At 38.5% G+C, this 21,117-nt stretch overlaps 1 protein-coding gene across 1 annotated transcript in view; it reads left to right on the top strand.

The window, feature by feature from the left end:
* Positions 1-21,117, top strand: part of LOC121917411 (transcription initiation factor TFIID subunit 4B-like) — a 112,030-nt gene that overhangs the window by 21,360 nt on the left and 69,553 nt on the right. Inside the window, 7 exon segments of the mRNA XM_042443350.1 lie at positions 2,221-2,325; positions 3,431-3,598; positions 3,694-3,816; positions 5,955-6,044; positions 8,264-8,974; positions 15,683-15,818; positions 18,198-18,303. Coding sequence (XP_042299284.1) covers positions 2,221-2,325; positions 3,431-3,598; positions 3,694-3,816; positions 5,955-6,044; positions 8,264-8,974; positions 15,683-15,818; positions 18,198-18,303 — 1,439 coding nt within the window.

Below are 21,117 nucleotides of genomic sequence, written 5' to 3'. Positions count from 1 at the left end.
ACTGTCAAACAGCCCTTACTGTCAGGAAGTTCCTCCTAATGTTCAGGTGGAATCTCTTTTCCTGTAGCTTGCATCCATTGTTCCGGGTCCTGTTCTCTGGAGCAGCAGAAAACAAGCTTGCTCCCTCTTCAATATGATATCCTTTCAAATATTTAAACAGGGCTATCATATCACCTCTTAACCTTCTTTTCTCCAGGCTAAACATCCCCAGCTCCCTAAGTCGTTCCTCATAGGGCATGGTTTCCAGACCCTTCACCATTTTTGTCGCCCTCCTTTGGACACGCTCCAGTTTCTCAATGCATCCTTACTAGTCTTCCTTCACAATATGAATATGCACAGGGATTTTGTAGCACCTTTGTGACTAACTGAGCAAAATAAAGGAGTTGGTAGCATTAGCTTTCATAGACTCACATCTAGGAAAGCTAATGCTACCCACTTTGGGCCAGAATAGACCAGCATGAAGAAGTGGCTTGAAGCTGCCCCCACTGAAGATGGATTGGGGCCGTGACAACTTCACACTGTGGCCCCAATCTGTCTTCAAGTCAGATCTAAAAGGAGCAGAAAAAAACCCCAGTTCCTTTTTGGGCAGGAAAAAAGCTGCTTTTCTGGCTTTGTCGAAGGTGGTGGTGTGCGGCATATAAATGCTGCATCTCTGGAGCGTCTTGAAGCTGCCCATATTTGGGTGGCTGCCCAAATTCTGGATGGCTTCAGAACGTGCAGCGTCCAAACACCACACTCCAAAGCCATCCAAATGGTGACTTTCAAGGGCCATTTGTTCCGGCCCATAGTCTCAAAGGTGCTACAACATCCCTTTGCATACTGATCCAGACTAACACAGCTATGGCACTGAATATTTATTTTTATTTTTACTGAATGTCCAAAGATGGCATAAAATAAAATAATTTTCATTTTTTTAAAAAAAAAACATTAAAATGTGGAACAGTAATAAAATTCATAAGTTAATATAATGTTAAAATATATAGTCATATTAAACTAAAAAATTAAAATGTTAAAATAGTTACTCAGGTATATGAGTAAACTGGATAAAGTCATTATATCCCAAATACTGTAATAAAAAGTCATATTTTAATATGACTCTGTCTAGTGCCACAACAGAGAAGGTTCTTCCTCATGTCCTGACACAATGTGCTGTCCTCATTGGTAGTACATAATGAAGGCTGCCTCCAACAGACCTCAGTCTTTGGGAAAGCATATACTGTATACTTGTCCCGCCACATTTGCGACTTTGACTTTTGCAGATTTGATTATTCATGGATTTTAGTAATATGTTCTATCTAGGAATATCTAGGTCCTCCAGTGCAACTTTAACCAAAAGCCGTGCCGAAGGACCCGGTGATTCCTAGAGAGAACACTCCACTAAGCATTTGTAACTATACAATTCTGTGGTCAGTGTTTGGCAGATGTTGACCACAGTGTTGCACTGGAGGACCTAGAGATCCCTAGAGAGGTGTTCTCTCAGGTAAAAACATAGTGTTTTTGTTATTTGTGGGTTTTCCATATTCACAGGGGACCTGTGCCCCTATCCCCAGCAAATGTGGACGGACAAGTGTATATAGAGAGAGACACTCTTAAAGATATAAAGGTCCCAAATGTTTAGGGCTCTAAATAGTACCACCAGCACCTTGAATTTCAATTGGAAGTGTATTGGCATCCGGAGTAGTAGTTTGTTTAAAACTGGTTTCATAGGGTTTCTTTGCAGTATTTTGTAGCAGTTAGGTTGCTGTGCAATTTATACCAGCAGCAGATTCCCAGTTGTCTTCCCACTTGGGCAGCCCCACATAAAATGCAGGAGTCCTGTAGAAGTACGGTGACTAAATTATTCTGGTCTAGGAATAGTCCCAAATGGTGGCTCAGTTGATGCTGACCCAAGGCAATTGGAGTCCACCTGAGATCCAGTGATGCAGCTGGTTCTAGGAGTATTCCACCTATTCCCTTGGCAGGAGTGCAACCCCATCCAATATACAGTAGCTTGTTTATCCAAATTGCATATCTGAGAACTACCAATCCACAGAGCCTCTGTCTTATCGGAGCTCAGCTCCAGTTTCCTAACCCTTATCCAGCCCATTACTTAACACAGTGGTCCAGTACCTGTTTAGCCTCATCTTACCTCCATGAAAAAGAGAAGTTGAGCTGAGTTACATCATATAGCTGTCCTAACTTCAAATGTATTGATATCTATTCTCGTTTTTTTCTTGAAAGAACTCTGCTAATCAGGTACTTAAAGTTCTAGCAGCTCCTGTTAAAACGGTGTCTCAGACAACTCATTCCATTACCTCTGGTGTTAAGAAGACTGCTGTAATCCAGGTATGGCTGTCATTGTATTTGCTGACATTGATTTTTTAAGGTATTTTTATTGTTGTGGTTCACAAATCACTCTAGTCGTGTTCCATATCTATTCCAAATATGCACTTGGCAGTGTCACTGAGGGAAGCTTCTTCCTGGTCATTTGAAGTAAACAATCTGTCTCATTACTTACTGGAGTAGGATTGTGCTCAGAGCACAAAAGTAATGATTAAAACGTATTAAAACTTCCTGTGCCATGATTTGCTAATGAGTGGGGAAGAAATACTTCATTGATTTATTGCAGGGGGAAGACAAGTGTGGGGATGCAAAGAAGAGTCAAACTCTCAGAATGTTGAAAAAAGTGATGTTATTCTTGCAACTAGCTCCCACTGCCTTTTTTTTCTAATGCATGTTGGCCTAATAATATTTAATGGCTTTTTTTCAAAGGCTGTTAAAAGAAAGAAGAAAGAAAAGGGACAATACATGAACAACAGAAATTATTGTAATTAAACCTATACATAAAAGCACATGAATATGTCTTCAGAGTGACACCCATATATCAACATGAGTTTAAATGCATAAAGAGAATTCAATATTTTGGGTCCTTCTGCAGAAAATAACCTGTCTCTGGTACATCCTTTTGTACCTAGTCATTTTGAGTATCTTCTTGAGAGGTGTGGAATCACACTGTCCTCCAAATGTGGTTGGGCTGCAGTTTGGCCTAGCTAGCCATAGAAATTACTACTAAACTTTTTTTAAAAATCACCTTCATAGAGATAAACCATGTACAGTGGTGCCTCGGGATACGAAATGATCGGGTTACGAAATTTCCGGGATACGAAAAAGTTGGATTGGCAAAAACTGTTTCGGGTTACGAAATATTTTTCGGGTTACGAAATTCATTTCGGCGCGAAATTCAAATGCTGCAAAGTGCAGCTATAGGCTTTCCAGTGCTAACGGAAAAGTGTTTCGGGTTACGAAATTTTCGGGTTACGAAAGGAATGGCGGAACGAATTAATTTCGTAACCCGAGGCACCACTGTAATTATTTAATGAGTATAGTGGAAACTTATGTCTTTTCCTGCTAGAAATCAAATTAGTGAAGCTAAACATCTGTTTTCTTCCAGTCAGTAGCATCAACAAATAGTATTACCACAAGTACAACTCTAAAGGAAACATCAGGAAATCATCCTATTTCTAATTTTCATGTACTGCCTGCTGCTCCAAAATCAGTTCGTGATGCAACCACGATACATGATACAGCCACAACTGTAGCACAGGCCAGCATTTCTGCAGTAAGTGCAAATTAGTCTAAGATTGCAAAACTCTACACTGTTTCAGAACAATTGATCAGGATTTAATTTAGACCCTTGCTTTTGATTCTTACCAGGAAACGCTGGAAAATGTGAAAAAGTGCAAAAACTTTCTTGCGACACTTATAAAACTGGCATCCAATGGACCTCATTCACCAGAAATGGGGCAGAATGTGAAGAACCTGGTAGAAAATCTGTTGGTAAAAGTTAATCTGCAAGTATTTTTGCCCTGATACTAAATGTCTTTACTTGGAAGTGATTTTATTGGCATTTCAGTTGTGTACAAATTTGCATTAGATTGAATGTATGAAATGTTGGCGTTGTCTAAGTTTACTGTCCCATCTTCACACATCTTCACACATCAGTCATTAAAGCATGATGCAGTAGCACTTGAGCATACTGTATATACTCATGTATAAGTCTAGAATTTTTAGTCAAAAAATTGACCCCAAAAACCTAGGTCGACTTATCCACCGGTCAATGTAAGTACTATACTTTAATTCTTAATAAAAAGGGAACCACCCCCTGTGAAAGGCAAGAGTACAATCTGTCCTGGAAGCACTGACCTCCCTTTACTCTCTCTTCCATCCATCCTTTAGAGTGAGACAAAACAGTTATGCCTGCCATAGTTTTTTAGGTTCTTTGACATTGTTTTCCTTTGCTTCATCATTTAGATTCTTTGTTGCATGTCCCTAAGTGTTTTACCCTCGATTTATCCAAGGGACATAAAGAAAATCCGTAATTTTGTCCCCCAAAACCTGCCCTCGACTTATACATGAGGTCGACTTATAGTCGAGTATATACGGTAATCTAAAAGCTCTAAACATTCCCAGATCATAATGTGCTCGTTACAGTATCAGAGCAGCATTTCACATTGTACTCTGTTCTTTTTGCCACCATGTTATTGTACTAGAAGTTCTCATTATTGCCTTTTGAAGAAAGGTTGATACCATTTTGCATGGTTTCTTGGGAAAGGCATGAAATGGAAAACTGTCTGTTTGAATAGGAACTGGGGAATATTGAATGCTACTTTCAAACCAGCTTTCTCTTGTGTCTCCATTTCTTGTGATAGGAGGGAAGTTAGCATACACAAACTTTTTTTGCCCCCCCCCCCCCCCGTCCCGGCAGAGATTTGCAACTTATTCCATAAGCCTGACTTTTTATTACTCCTGTTCCATTTTGCATGGCATTTGTTCTATGTAGGTAGTAACACTTCTGTAGTTTTGTTTCTGTTCCATACAAGGGGTTTAATCCAAACCAGGCAACCCCTGGTTAGGACTAAACTACATGCTACAATATAAATCCTTGGCTTGCAGATAAGCCTTCTTTATTCAAAGCATGCATCCTTCAAATTGGTACCACTGTACATGGATAAGAGAACCTTGGATTTCTTATCCCATTTTTCTTATGTTTGTTCCTTTCCTGGTGGCTAAAATGCACACACACACCTCAGTTGGCACCAGTGGAAGTTTTTCTCCTTCCCCTTCTAAGCTTACATGCATACAGACAGTTAGAGAAAGAGGTTTCAGCATCCCCTAGCCAAGTGCCATCATCCCTTTCCAGATGGGATCTTCTTCGGGGTAAGAAACAAAAAAACCACTGCCCACTATATATTTAATGTTGCATGTAGTTTAACCCTTAGATACATTGCAGAAATAAGATCGTATGAGACTGGTTTAATTTCCTTGGCTCAGTGCTAGGGAACCCTGGGAATTGTAGTTTATTATGGTACCAGAGCTCTCTAATAGAGAAGGCTAAATGTGTCACAAAACTACAGTTTCCTAAATTTCCTAGCATTGAGCCAGGACAGTTAAAGCAGTCTCAAAGAAGATGATTTTTGCTGTGTCTTTTGGACCCATAATACAAATACTGCAGAATAGAGAAACAATAGAAAATTATTTGTTTTGCCTTAACCATCTATTTCTGGATGCAAAGCTATAATAATTTGTTTGAAAGAACAGATGATATAGCAGTATAGATTGTAATGCAGTCTTTTCTGTAGTCAGGGGGTAGCAAATACTTTACAGAACAGATCTGGCCCTCAAAGTATGTAGTGCCATCAGTGCAATTCTGTTATTACTATTATTATTTTAGGAACAACTTACAAATCTACTTTTTAATTTATCATTGGTGTTGCTTTGGAACCTGTGAAAACTGGCCATAGACTGCTTTTAACAGCAGTTATATTAGCTTCTCTTTAAAAGCTTGTCCTTGAACAAAGTATGGGGCTATGAAATTCATAAGTACCAGAGTGTCAGTGAATTAGTGAGTTATGCTGTAGGCAGATATAAAGGAGATACAAGTTGTATTTATGCTACAACTTTTTTTTTCTACCTAGGAAGCTAAAATTGAACCAGAAGAGTTTACCAAAAAGCTGTACATTGAGCTGAAGTCTTCCCCGCAGCCATATCTTGTTCCTTTTCTCAAGGTATGTCTTAAGAATATGTAACTCCATTGTTACCTGCATGGGATTGATCCTTAACCAGAGAGTGAGAGGTTAGTTTGGAATACCAAGGTCATTAAATGGTGAAACAAAGCAGCAAGAGAATTGTCTGTGTGTAAGTGCAACTTAATGCCCACTAGTAAAATTCTGTTTCTCTTTGCTGTTGTGGTCTTGTAATACAGCTACATTATAGAACCATCTGATGAGTTGCAAGCTAGTATGAACTTGTGCCTAGGATTTGTGGGAATTTAATACCTCCTAAATTCTGTTCATTTATTGGCCTGAAGGTCCTTACAGTTCCCTGCAATGTAGCAAGCTCACTACTTGAGGACAGTCCACTGATGTTAAGTGTTTCTGTAGTGATTTTGGCTACCCAAAGACACAGAAGTGAAAACTTACTTTAATACTGTACTATGAGAAGAGACTCATACACATACACATACTTAGCAGTGTACAGTACTAAGATTATGCTGTGTTGATATCATGGGTTATAGTTCTGCTACAGAACACTATATAGTGCACCCTTTTTTGAAAATAATCGGACTCGTGCATGTGGCGGCGGCGTGTGCCCCATTAATCTAAAGAAGATGTGCCGCCCCACGTGGTCCCACGCGGCTTTCAGCATATGCTGAAAGCCATGTATAGAGCGTCCGCGTATGACGCAGGCATACTGTATTAAGTCTGTTACCAATAGTTCTATTAAAACATTGGGCTACAGTTCAGCTACAAAACACTATAGTAAGTCTGTGGTCCAAAACAAACTGCAGAAATAATCCAGTTTGAGACATCTAACTACACTGGCTCAATGGTAGGGAATTCTGGGAACTGTAGTTTTGTGAGGCATTCAGACTTCTCTGTCAGAGAGTTCTGATGCCACAATAAATTACAATCATCAGGATTCCTGAGCACTAGCAGTCTCAGACTGAATTATTTCTATAGTATGTTTTGGACCTATGCTATCAGTAGTGTTATGCAAGCATTAACCTGAACATGGATAAAATACAACTGTGTAGTGAGGAAGGGGAGTGAATTCAAGTCCTGCCCCAGTGTTCACAAGCACATGCTTTTTGTCAGAGCATTATGTTTTTGGCATGAAGCTCAATAAAGCAGATCTCAAATCTGGAATTCAGGGCTTCAGGTGATATGTAGCTGAATGTTCTTAAAGACCCCTTTCTAGTTCTTTATGCTATATATGTAATTAATGAGAAACATGTTCACAGGAACATTGGGTGGAGCAACAGTATGGACAAATGATTTTTTTGGGTTATAACTCCCAGGAACACTAGAGCCAGGGTGAACAGCAGCCATTCTGGCTGAGGATGCTGAGATTAGTGGTCCAAGAAAGTTGCTCCTCCAAGCCATAAATCTCTTTTTATCCATGTTCAGATAAATTTCTGAATATTTTATTGTCTTTAACAGAATGAATTTATACACTAAACCTATCAAATGGTAGAAAACCTATAGGATTCCACCTCAACATTAGGAAGAACTTCCTGACAGTAAGAGCTGTTCGACAGTGGAACACACTTCTTTGGAGTCTGTTGAAGTTTCCTTCTTTGGATGTTTTAAAATGGAAGTTGGATGGCCATCTGTTGGGGGTGGTTTGATTGTGTATTTCTGGATGGCAAGGGCTTGGATTTGATGGCCCTTGCACTCTCTTCCTACTCTATGATTCTGAGATTTTGGAATAGTTGTTCTAGAAGCTTTGTGAAACTTTGGATAATTTTCTAATTTTTCCACTGGAAGAAAACAGTTCAATTGCAATGGAGCTAACACTGTTGAATGGGAATTCACATTCCAGCAATGCAGTCTCCAGATTTGGCTTGCTAAGGAAAATCCATAGATGTCTGCCTTCTCTGTTTCCTTATGAATTTGCTGCGTTCAGTTGTGAAGGTCTGCAACATTGCTGGCTGTGTACTTATCTGCAAAACACAAAGGCCCAGACTTACATCAGGGAATTTGACCAATGTGCCTAAGAAATCTGCCAAGGTTCAGATTTATTAATTCAATGCAGAGAAGAAACCTAAAGCTTTGTCAAGTTCCTTGAATATCAGATGTTACAAATTTCACAATTTAGCAAGGTGATCTCTTCATTTAATGGCAGATTGATGAATACAAATGGTGTTGTCTCATGAAAGGACTATATAGCATAGATTGTGAAAAGAATATGCCAAATCTAATTTTATGTTTTCTTCTTTGCCTAGAAAAGTGTGCATGCCTTAAGGCACCTCACTCCAGATATACAGACCTTTATACAGCAGTGTCTCCAGCAATCTATACCACGAACAGCTGCTTCTACTTGTGCTGCTGCACTGTCATCTGCATCTGTAGTGGCTAGCAGCACTCCTGTGACAACAGCCTCTTTCCAATCTGCACGGCCTGTGCTTAGAACTCCATTGGGAATATCTTCTCCACAGACTTTGGACCCAGTCTCTTGTACATCTCTGGTGACAAGAGGATCTGCTTCACTTCAGTTTGCCCAGCCAGATGGTGCTTTGTCTGTGGGGACATTTCCCCTTCAAGTTGCCAATTCTGTTCCCTCCACTCATCTGGCATCAGGTATAGATACTCTGAAGACTGTACAGCCAACTTCTTCCATTGCAGTGATGACAACAAATAACACTCTTATTCAGCTTACAAAACCAGTGCACACTCCTGCAACAATGTTTTCTGCTCCACTTGCTGCTCTTAGTTCTGTAAAGTCAGTGCCGTCACCTGCTGTGGCAAAGTCTCCTCAAGTGGGAAAGTCAGCCTTGACTACTTCTGCTACAACAGCCTTCACTAAAACAGTCACCACAGCGCTCCAATCTCGAGCACCAGTCACTGGGAAACCAATCACAATCAGAGTTGTCCATCCCAATTCTGTCATTTCTCAATCTGTACAGACTTCACAGGCTGTAAAGGTAAAGCAGCTGGTAAGAGAACTTTATTTGGTACTTGGTCTGCAGAACTGGAGTGTTGAGGAAGCTGGCTAATTCTCAGCAGTGCCAGCAATTCCAAGTCTCTGCACACATGATTGTGTCCTCTGCACTTCCCCAGTGCAGTTGAATAGCAACAAATAGAAATGGTACCTGTCAGCGGCAACTTGATTTATTTTAGTAAGAATGTTAGTGGATTTCACTCCACTTCTTCAGATGTGCTGATGGAATCCCTTCCCAGCTATAGCAGTCCATGGCCCTCTGTGGCTGGAGGCTGAGAGTTCAGGTGCATCACAAACTTGAAGGATAAAGCCTAGGACCCCTAAGAATGAGTTTCATGAGCCACTCAAGTTGAGTCAGTTACCTCATCCCAAAAAATGTTTTGAGCACAAGGTGTCTGTGCTAGCTGTCAGAATGGCAGCTAGAGTAACCATGCTATAGGCAAAATTACTCCTCTGAGGTACCCCTAGGAGAAGGAGCTTCAGAAGATACCCTGAATTGCAAGACATATACTTGATATGTTAGCGGAGCTACTTCAGCACAGACTTAGTGGGCAGTAAGTCGGGACTGTTGTAATAATGGATGTTCTATGTCAGCTGGAGACTTTGGTGACTTCCTCAGCTATGATTCTGAGCAGGCATGCTTAAGTGTATGAATTCACCATGTAGTCAGATTCCTTAAGATGGATAGACTGAACTCAACAGTTTGACTAGAGATTCCTTTACCAGCTATGCCTTGGTTAAAAGAAATTTCACCCTGTACAACTGTTGAGCATAGAAACGTATCCTAAAGGAGACTGTCCTTGTAGACATAACTGGACAGATTCATAATAAGACACAACTCCCTTAGTAACTACATGCTTCATTATGGAACTATTTGCTTAGTCTTATTTAGAGATACCCCTTTGAGGATGCCTTTACCTCCAGAGGCCAACTTGATAGGCACATGGGGGAGTGGTTTCTCTAGCAGTTCCCAACCTTGCTGCTTTTAGAAAGGGTGTTAAAAACATACCTCTTTAAATTGACCTTCTAAAATTCTGTAGTGGCCTTTTCTTTTTTCTGTTTGTTTCTCTGACCCCCCCCCCCTTTTTTTTTTTTTTTTGGTCTGTCTTGTGGGGATTTTTTTTTTTGCTGGCTGCAGTTTTCTATTTTCAATTTTTGTTGTGTATCACTTTGACTGCTTTATTTTTTATAAGTTTTTATTGATTTAAAACATAGATACATATATAGACATTACTTAGTGACAAATGAGAAACATAACATAACATAACATAAATTACATATATTGACTTCCTAGAGTTGGTTCTGATTCATATTTACAATATCTTTATCTCCAGATGTCTTCAATTAACTTCTTGTCATATGGATGTCATTTAAAGTCTACATCAAGAGGGAATTATTTCTTCTTATTTTTATCTGAGTATATCCTTCCAGTAATATAAAGTAATCAAAGTAATATATAGAATTTACTTGAGTCATCAACCCTAATGGAAAAGGATAAATTAAGATTCCATATTAGAGTTACAATCATATTTGGAGAGCCTTGTTGGGTTGGCTTAATTAATGCTCTTATAGTTTAAAAGGCTTATTTTTGTAAACTTAATAATTTTTTAAATAAATTTTATTGGATTTTAAAAGAAAACATACATACATAAATCAAAGACAATATCATACAATCACATTGAGAAGTTACATAGTATATTAATATTTGAACGGAGTCTTTCATTCCGAGGAGTTCATCATTCCATACTTTGTACTTTCCTACCTTATACCCTCTTTCAAATAGCTACCCACTCCTATTACCTTTCTTAAAAAAACCCAACTAACCACACATTCAACCCATCCCTTATCTCTTCCTCTACATTCATACCTACTCTGACCTTTTACACTTGCTTAACCTTCTTTCTTCCTCTTTCTCCCACTATCTTCTTACAAATCCTTCTCTGAATATTCTATTCCTAACTCATATTCCAAGTTAACTTCTCCCACTATCACTCTCTATCTTCCATACTAAAAAATTGACTTCCTCCACCTTTGATTTGTAAGGCCTAGTACTCTCTTACTTTAGACTTAATCTTCTCTAAACTTAATTATTCTTTCAAAATATTGGTTCTAGAGGATAATTATTTTCCCCCAAGATCAAAGTTATTCTAGAAATACGATATATCCCAACAAAGAAGTAGGTAGATCGGTTACTTTTACTTTAGTTTTTAATAAGAGAAAATAGTTATATCCTTATTCTCTATAGCTTATTTCTGAATTTTCTCTAAACCACTATAATAACGAAAGCTAGCCTCTAGCATAATTTCTTAACATTGAACTACTGATATCATATAGCTATGTCACCCCATTTCTTCTTAATATAATCTAAAACTTTACACCAGTCTTTAGATACAATCTCCCAAGAGTCTTCTTTTATCACACAGGAGAGTTGGTTCATATGCATCATTTCATATAGATAGATAGGCCAATCCTCAAGGTTAGGTAGCTCTTTCGATCTCATTTCTTTGCATACAGAATCCTGGCAACAGAAACCATATACATTAAAAAAATTCCATATTTGTTATCCAATTTTTCTTCAAACATTCCTAATAACATAGCTTCAGGGGTTATTTTCATATCAATTTCCAAAATCTCATTTATTTCATTAGTAATGGTCTTCCAAAATTCCTTTGCTTTCCCACAAGTCCACCAACAGTGGAAGCAGGATCCTATAGCTTTGTCACATTTCCAGCAGATATTATTTGTATTTTTATATAATTTGGCTAATTTTGCTGGTGTTAGGTGCCATCTAAAATACATTTTAAACAAATGTTGGGCTGCTGTAAATTTTATATTTTCTTTCCATGCTTTCCCCCATTGGTCTAAGTTGATAGAATGTCCACAGTCTTTGGCCCATTTTATCATTGTTTCCTTGATTATTTCTTGTTCTGTATCCCAGCTTAGCAATATTTTCTATAATTTTCCCATTAGACCTTTTTGGTTTCCTTTAATCAACAGAAGTTTTTCTAGGTCTGAACTACTATCCTTCTTTTCCCATTTTTTCAAGTCATGCTGAGTTTTGGAATAAATTGGTTGATATTCGAACCAATTTAGGTTGAAACCCTGTGTGTCTAATTGTTTTTGTGTTTTAATTTCTAATTCTTTACCTTTAAGTTTAAAAAATCATAATAAATAATCCAGTTCCCTTCTCTTTCCATTTGTATTCTATAAATTGCTTCTAACGGGGAAGACCATTTTGGAAACCCAGTAACTATCCTATCTCTATATTTCTTCCACGTCTTTAGCAGGGCATGCCTAATACAGTGATTATTAATAGAGTGATCTGTTTTTTCTTTGTAATCTAAAAGAAAGGCAAGCAATCCAAATTTAAGCCCTTTGCATTCCAATTCTAGTGCTTTTTTATCTTGTAAGTTTATCCAATTCTTTATCCAGAGTAGGCAGTTGGCATCATCATCATCATCATCATCATCATCATCATCATCTTATTATTATTATTATTATTATTATTATTATTATCCTAATATAATTTGATGTTTGGAACTGTTAGTCTTTCTCTTTCCCTTGCATCTTGTAAAACCTTTGGCTTTACTCTAGGTTTTTTCCCTTCCCAAATAAAATTTGTTAAGTCTCTCTGCCAATCCTTAAGGATTTTTTTTTCTGGGATTGTGATCGGGAGTGTTTGAAAGAGAAAGAAGGTTTTGGGTAATATATTCATTTTAATAACGGCTATCCTGCCTAAAAAGGATATGTGCAATTTGTTCCATTTATTCAACTCATTTTTAATTTTTTTTCCATAGTGTAACATAATAGTTATCAAAAAGTTTGTTTGTTTTGTTCGAGATAATTAATCCTAAATATCTTATTTTCCCTTTGACTTCAATTCCAGCGCGTTCAATTAATTTGGAAATTTGTTCTTTATTCATATTTTTAGTTAGAATCGCAGATTTTTGTAGGTTCACTCTACAGCCACTTAAGATCTCCAAATTTTTTTAGAATCTTCATTAAATTTTCTACATTTTCTAATGGGTCTTCCAAATTTATAAACAAATCATCTGCATAAGTTTTTATTTTATATTTGTATTTTTTAATTTTCACTCCTTTCAAATCATTGTCCAAATTGATTTTCCTAATTAGAATTTCTATCACAACTATGAAAAGAAGAGGAGACAAGGGGCATCCCTGACGTGCTCCTCTTTGAATTGGGAAAAAAGGGGTTTTATCCCCATTTATTAAAATGATAGCTTTTTGGTCCTTATAAAGTCCTTCTATTCATTTACAAAAATTATCTCCTATATTCATTGCTTCAAGGATCATAAAAATAGTATTCCAGTTTACGGAGTCAAAAGCTTTTTGTAAATTCAAGAAAAATAACCCTGCTTGCTTTTCATTATGTCTATAATAGTATTCTAGGATGTTTAGAACGTATCTTGTATTTTCTCTTATTTGTCATCCAGGGAGAAAACCTTTTTGATCTACGTCAATGATTTTACTTAAACATATTTTTTGATGTATATATTTTATAATCGGAATTTAATAATGAGATGGGTCTATAATTAGCCTGGTCACCATCTCCTTTATTTTCTTTCAAAATTAGGGTGATGTTTGCTTCCTTCTAAGTATCTGGTATTTTGTTGATAGGGGCCTCTTTAAATACTTGGTATAAGGAGTAGCATAGCTCTTGTTTAAATGTTTTATAGAAAGATAAAGGAAACCATCCGGTCCAGGGGTTTTACGAATTTTCCCTTCCTCTATTGCTCCTAAGATTTCATCGACAGTTATATCTTTCTCTAGGAAGTTTCTTTGCTCTTCATCTAACTTAATTATTTCCTTTTTATTACACCAGTCATATAGATTTTTTCACGTTGATTCTCACTTCCATATAGGCTTCTGTAATAGTCAAAGTCTGTTTAATATTCTCCTATCTTGTTAATGTTTTCCCATCTGTATTGATTTTTAGGTTTTGATTCCTATTTTTCTTTTCTTTTAATTTAATTTATTAAATTAAAAGTGAACTTAATAAATTTTGAGGGAGCCAAAACAGAATGTCTTTCTTTCAGTTTTAATGGGGGTAGCTTTTATTTCAGTTTGAAATCTAATATTTAAAATAATTTCATTCTCCTTTTTTTCTTTTGACAAAGTTCCCAAAACATTTTAAGCAGCCAATAAACATTTCTTTAAAAAAAATCAAATGAAACACAAACATTCAAACAAATTAAAAAACTCACTCAATTCCAATGGCCTTCAAAGATATTTTTGTTAACACATACTGTATGTACTCGACTATAAGTCAACTTCATGTATAAGTCAAGGGCAGGTCTTGGGGCAAAAATTATGGATTTTCATATACCCCACGGATAAGTCGAGGGTAAAACTTAGGCCACGTAAGAAATAATCTAAAGGATGAAGCAAAGGAAAACAATGCCAAAGAACTTACAAAATTCCAGAAGGCATAGCTGTTTGTATTCATCCTAAAAGCTGGATGGTTGAGAGAACAGAGGAGGGTCAGTGCTTCCAGGACAGATTATATTTTGCCTTTCACTAGTGCATCGTTCCTTTTTTAAAATAAGAATTAAAGTGCAGTACTAACATTGACCTGTGGATAAGTCAACCTCTGGTTTTGGGGTCAAGTTTTTTGACTAAAATTTTTGGACTTATACATGAGTATATACAGTAGTTTTGGATAATTTAAACAATATATAAGGTAAAATTACATACATACAACTATAAAGCTAATAACTATTTCTGCAGTCTACTTGCAACTATAAATCCTAAAATTTCTATTCCTTCCCTCCAATATCTTCTCATAAAATCAACTATCAGTTCCCACTCCTTTTGAAAAGTACAGTGTTTCCTTCCCTTATGCAGGGGATCCATTCCACCCCGCTCCCTGCGTAAGGGGAAAATAGTGTATGCTCAAGCCCCATTGAAAATAATGGGGTGTGCACGCCAATCATTAGATTTTCCTGCAGCTTCAATGTATGCTGAAAGCTGTGGAAGTGAAGCCTGCATATGGTGCAGGCTCACTGTATTCAATAGCGGTCTTTAATAAGATTTGTCACTTTAACCATTGCAGTAAAATCATCTGATTTTATCAGCCAGGTTTCCTGACATGTAATGGCCATATCTTTCCATTTCTGAGTACAGAGTATTGCAATGGCTCTTGAAACAAACACATTCTTCACCATAAATGCTAAACTGAGGGAGCTACACTTGCTTGACACCACTAGAAAGATTAATGAGCTTTTCCATGTCACCACTATTTGTGTATCTGGTAGGAAGAACACTGAGTAAGAAATTCCATATCTTTCAAATGTATAAGTAGATATTCATTTTACACATGCACACACGTGTGTGACATTAAAATAAGGTTATTCCTGTTAGCTTTGCCAGGGAGAGGTGTGTTCATGTCTAAACCTGTAAAACCTACTAATATTATCTCTAAACATAACTGGAGGACAGTGATGAAGTCAGGGAAAACACCTCAGATGTCTATTTTATAATCTAAATGGTTGGGAATCACACAGTCCTCTAGGTGTTGGACTGCAACTTCCAGCTGACTTGGCTAGCATAGCCCAGTGAGGGATACTGGGAAATGCAGTTTAGTAACATCTGGAGGGCTATGTGATTCTTACCTCTTACTACAACATTGTGATTCTCTATATCTTAATACTTGTTTTCTCCTATATTTGGACTTTTTCCTCAGATAGTCCAGCAGCCATCAGGTAACATCTTCAAAAAAGTGAGCACATTTCAGCAAGCTTCTGCACTCCCTACTGTGAACAAAGCAAGTGGGAAAATGCCTTTAAATACTGTTATCCATGCTAACCAACTTCCTGCAGGTACAATTGTATTCCTGGGCTGAATGAAGCTATCATGTCAAGCTATGGTTTGTGCTAAGATCATTTGATCTTTTAAATTTACATCATGATTGGTATGAACAGATTATTCACTTTGATTTCTCATCTGGTCAAAACTCATGTTTCTGGAAGAGAAGCAGTGATTGCAACCATGGCTAGTTAATTCATGAAAACCTGGCACAAACCATGTCTGCTGGTATGACCAAAGCTATGATTTTTGTTTGTATTTTGATGCATTAGACTCCACAGTTTGTCAGTTAAAACATACATTAGTTATAGATTCTTGAACTGGAAGGGACAACCCCAGCTCAATGCAGGCTCTCCAGCTAAAGCATCCCCAGCAGGTAGCTGTCCAGCTTCTTTTTTAAGATGTCCAAAGAAGGAAACCCCACCATCTATAGGCAATTGATTCCATTGCCAAACTACTCTACCTGTCACAAAGTTCTAATATTCAGTTGGAATCTTCTCTCCTGTAACTTCAAACCTGTAACTCCTGTAACTAGTTCTACCCTATGGAGCAGCAGAGAATAGGCCTGCCCCCTCCTCTCTATGACAACCCTTGGGGTATCTAAAGAGTTCTTTAACCATGATTTGGCATGAAATTGTTGTTTAAATAAGTAAACAGATTTGATGGTATGTAGGGAGATCTTGTAGCACCTTTGAGACTTACTGAAATAAATTGGCAGCATGAGCTTTTGTAGTCTTCAGTCTACTTCTTCACATGCATATAGTGGAGTGGAAACCAGGGACAGATATATATATGCCATTGGTATGTGAGAATGTCTGACAATGGCATATATACGTCCCTGGTTTCTACTCCATTATATGCATCTGAGGAAGTAGTCTGAAGTCTATGAAAGCTCATGCTGCCAACTTCATCATTTCATTTAGTCTCAAAGGTGCTCTCTACATACAAGTTTGCTGGTGGTCAGACATAAAGCAATGAGGTGGCATATTGAGAATGATAATTGGAACTTTCCTAGTTAAGGAGTAAACTTTATTGTAGCTATTTTGGACAGAAGCATCCAATAACACTGGACTAGAGCAGTGTTAATTGCAAGAGACTGGTCATGTTTTTTTCTTTTAGTTCTTTTAGTTTCTTCTCTCTTTTAGTTGAGGAAACATATCTTTCTGAATGGAGGGAAAGGTGCTGGCATTCTCTGTCTCTTAAAGAGACCATAAACATTTCAGTGCTACAGCTCAACATCTGTTGGTATGAAAGGGCAGATAAAGGCACTGTGAAGTTCACAAAATGGTATAAAGGGTGGGTGGGTGGCAGGGGCATAGTAGATTTGGTATTGCTAGCTGTGTTTCATACTTTGCTAACTTACTGCCATGACACAGGGTCAACTATGGGGTCATGCAGACCAGCAGTTTGGAGCAGCCTCTGACTGCTCCAGTACAAGTCAGCCCCCCAGTCAGGATCAGTCTCAATCCACACCACTGCTGTGGTCTCCAATTCAGCCACTGGCAGGAGCAGTTTTTCGTTGCTCTTTTTTGTGCTGGCTCTTCTGGGTTTGAGTGCTCTTGGTACGCTCCCCATGCAGCTATTGGCTGATTTTGGGGTTTGCATCATGTGCATGCCCCACCCCCAAAGTGGCTAGAAGCCTCTTTTTCTTGCTCATTTGTTTTGGGCCCGCATTGCAGTCAGTGCACTTGGTAGAGGAGAACTGCATTTTCACAGTGGGGCTTAGTTTCTTGAATATTGATAGAATGCAATAACCCATTAGTAGAGTGAACATTTGTAGGAAAGACATATGAATCTTGTGCAGTAAATACATGGGTATTGAACTTTCCTAGAAATAGTTGTCTGGGAGAATCCTTTGGAGCGGTGTATCTCAAGTGATCTGATGTGAAGGACCAGTATTTTTTCCCTTATGTGTCAGGGACCAGTAACATATTTATCTCCATTGGCTATAGTTGGTTGTTTTTCCCCCCTGGAATCCTGCCAGGGACTGGGAGCTGATGGCTCGCAGACCAGCATCAGTCCATGTAGCACTGAGTAGCACTCAGTTAGTTAAAAGAGAAGAAATGGGCTTGCTGACAGACAATCATTATGAAAGGCTGTGCTGTTTGAATTCTTCCTGCAGTAGAGCAGTCTTTCTTCATAAACCACACTTGAACCTGACTTGTACAAGTAACAGGTACTAAAAACCAAATACTAAGAGAAGCACAGTTGCCCATGTCTTGGTAAAATACCCAGATAATGCAAGTGAGAACTGGATGTGTGACCTTGACACAAATATGCTGCTTTCATACTAAAATTGGACACAGTCCTTTCAGAGCTCTCTTCTGAGTATGTATTGAATGTCATCTTGGATTTTGCTTTCTGCTTTGGATTGTTTATCCCTGTTTTTTTAGGCTCCATTGTGAAACAAATTACCCTGCCAGGAAACAAAATTCTGTCGCTTCAAGCATCTCCTGTTCAGAGGAATAAAATAAGAGCGAATGGAACAACATCCTTCAGGTAAAAAATAAACAGTCGGAAGTTTGTTTGGCTATAGGGAAGCCTCAGTTTAAAAAGAGAGAGCAAACAGCAACAGAGATGCCTCAATAAATATTTAAGGTTTCTGATATGTGTTCTCACTTCCTTGGTTTCAGTGTTCGAGTGCTAATGAAGGGGAAAAGCCTGAGAATTTTGCCTGACAGCTGTTTCAAATATTAACATTTTGCAGCTTGATTAGGTTTTATGCTCTTCAAGTCCTTGCTTTTATTTAGCTGCTGAAAACCCTAGCTGATTCATTCATTCATTTGTTCATTCATATACACAGAGACTTCTTTGCTGTCTTGCTTCTAATTGATTGAATAATTTAATCAACTAATCATATTGATAACATCAATTTAATATAAATCAAATATGCAGATATTACTATGGAAGCATTTTGAATGCATTGAACCATGTGGACTTAAGTATGTAACTATTCAAATCACTAGTATTTCGGTCTTTTTCTTTGGTTTTTGTAAAAATAGTAAAGTACAGGAATATTTTTTTTCTGACGTGAATAAAATTGAATGAATAAACTGAACAAAATTACTTGAACAAATAGCTAAACCATAAACATTGTGAAAGATGAGTAATTGATTTTATTACAAAACGTGCAGAAATATTTATTTATTTATTTATTTTATCTATCAGATTTATAGCCCACCTTTCTCCTTTTGCAGGATCAAGGCAGCCATAATAAAATAAAGTAAAAGCACATTCCAGCTGAAATGGCTGAACATTTAGGGAAAAATGCTGAGTGCCTCCTGTTTTTCACATTCTATTCTCAATTATTCTAGAATAAAAGTCTTCCACTGTACCTTAACAGATTTATTTCTAAAATCCTTCCTTGAAAATAATGTAACTCCTTTACTACTTACTTCTCCATACTTTCCAAAGCTTTCTGAGAGCGACACATTTTGTAAGGCCTTACAATAAATACATGTACCAGCTACTAGATTTAAAATACCTCCCTCCAGATTCAATTCTTTTGGACATCCCAACAAAGTAAAAGGAAGAGTAGTCTAAAGGTGTGTTTCCTGAATCTTACCAAAGATTAATGAAGACATAAGTTTTGTCTAACAGAATTCAGCTGAAAAAACATTGTTCTAGTTGTCTGTGAATACAGTCCGCCCTTCCCTTATGCAGGGGATCCGTTCCAGACCCACCCACCCCCACGTAAGGGGAATTCCACATATGGTCGAACCCCATTTAAATGAATGAGGCTCTTGCACGCAGCAGCACATGTATGCTATGGGCGCGAATGCCATTACCCCTTATGGGGTGCGCTGGCCCTTTTCCCAGCGTGGCTTTCAGTGTATGCTGAAAGCCATGTAAGGCGCGCCCGCGTATGATACGGTCACACTGTATAAGGAAAAGAAACCATAGTCTTTCAGAGAAAATTGCAGTTGTTGTCCTTTATTTTATTTACATTTCACTTTCTTCTAAGAGACATAGGAAAGTAATGTGTAAAATTTAAAACAAATGCAGATAAAACCTCCCAATAGTAAAAATGTATACAAACTATCAAAAGAGCTAAAAGCAATTCAAAGACATATTCATGAAGAAGCATTAAACAAAAAGAGTACAGCACCTTCTTAAAAGCCCTTTCCTCATCAAAAGTCCACAAATACCCACCAAAACAAACTTAAGTTGTCACTTGCCCTGTGGAGGAAACCATGAAGACAGCCAGCCTAACCATCCTAGGTATGGAGTCCCACTGCCTGTTCCCACCAGACATGCTTACTCTGAAGGCTTAAAAGCCTGAAAAAAAAAACTAATGCATTAGCATGGTCTAGACTAGGGGTAGGCAACCTTTTTGAGCCGAGGGCTGGGTTGCTGTCCCTCAGACAACTGGGGGGGCCGAGCCGGGGGGGGAGCTTCCACCCTCCGGGGGTGTGGCCGCGTGCCGGGGGCGGAGCTGCCACCCTCTGGGGGCGGGGCTGCGTGCCGGCGGCAGAGCTTCCACCCTCTGGGGGCGGGGCTTTCTCTGCTCCCTTTCCCGACCTCCAGCTGTCTGAGAGACAGCTAGAAGTGGGGGGGATTGGGAGAGGGGGTGACAGGCGCACACCTGCTCCTCCTGCCCTTCCTTGGCCCCCAGCTGCCTCTCAGAGACAGCTGAGAACCAGTAAGGGCCCGTGAGGGGCAGGAGCAACAGGCGCGCGGCCCCTGCTCCTGTCCTTGGGGCTTTGCCAGGCCTGAGGTATCCTCTGAAGGACACCTCAGGGCTGCCAAAGTCCCACGGGGAGGAGGAGGTATGTGCCTGCCCTCTCCTCCTCGGCCCCTTCCTTCGGCCGAACGGGCTTCAAGGGGCCCTTTCGGCCGAAGGGGATGGCCAAAACCACTATCATTGTTAAAGCAGACCTTTTAGCATTAAAAGCACTGAAAATACACAGAAATGCACTTTGGAAAGTCACACTGTCTCACCTTCAAAAAGAGTGCATGTCTCAGAAACTGACTGATATCATCATCATCACCACTATTATTGTTAAAGCAGACCTTTTAGCATTAAAAGCACCGAAAGTACACAGAAATACACTTTGAAAGTCACACTGTCTCACCTTCAAAAAGAGTGCATGTCTGAGAAACTGACTGATATCATCATCATCATCATCATCATCACTATCATTGTTAAAGCAGACCTTTTAGCATTAAAAGTACTGAAAATACACAGAAATGCACTTTGGAAAGTCACACTGTCTCACGTTCAGAAAGAGTGCATGTCTCAGAAACTGACTGATATCATCATCATCATCATCATCATCATCATCATCATCATCATCATCATCATCATCATCA

The sequence above is a fragment of the Sceloporus undulatus genome, unplaced genomic scaffold (assembly GCF_019175285.1).
Source record: "Sceloporus undulatus isolate JIND9_A2432 ecotype Alabama unplaced genomic scaffold, SceUnd_v1.1 scaffold_17, whole genome shotgun sequence".
In the NCBI taxonomy this organism is placed as follows: domain Eukaryota; kingdom Metazoa; phylum Chordata; class Lepidosauria; order Squamata; family Phrynosomatidae; genus Sceloporus; species Sceloporus undulatus.
Note: the sequence above shows the minus strand (reverse complement) of the source record. Positions and strands in the feature narration are given on the sequence as shown.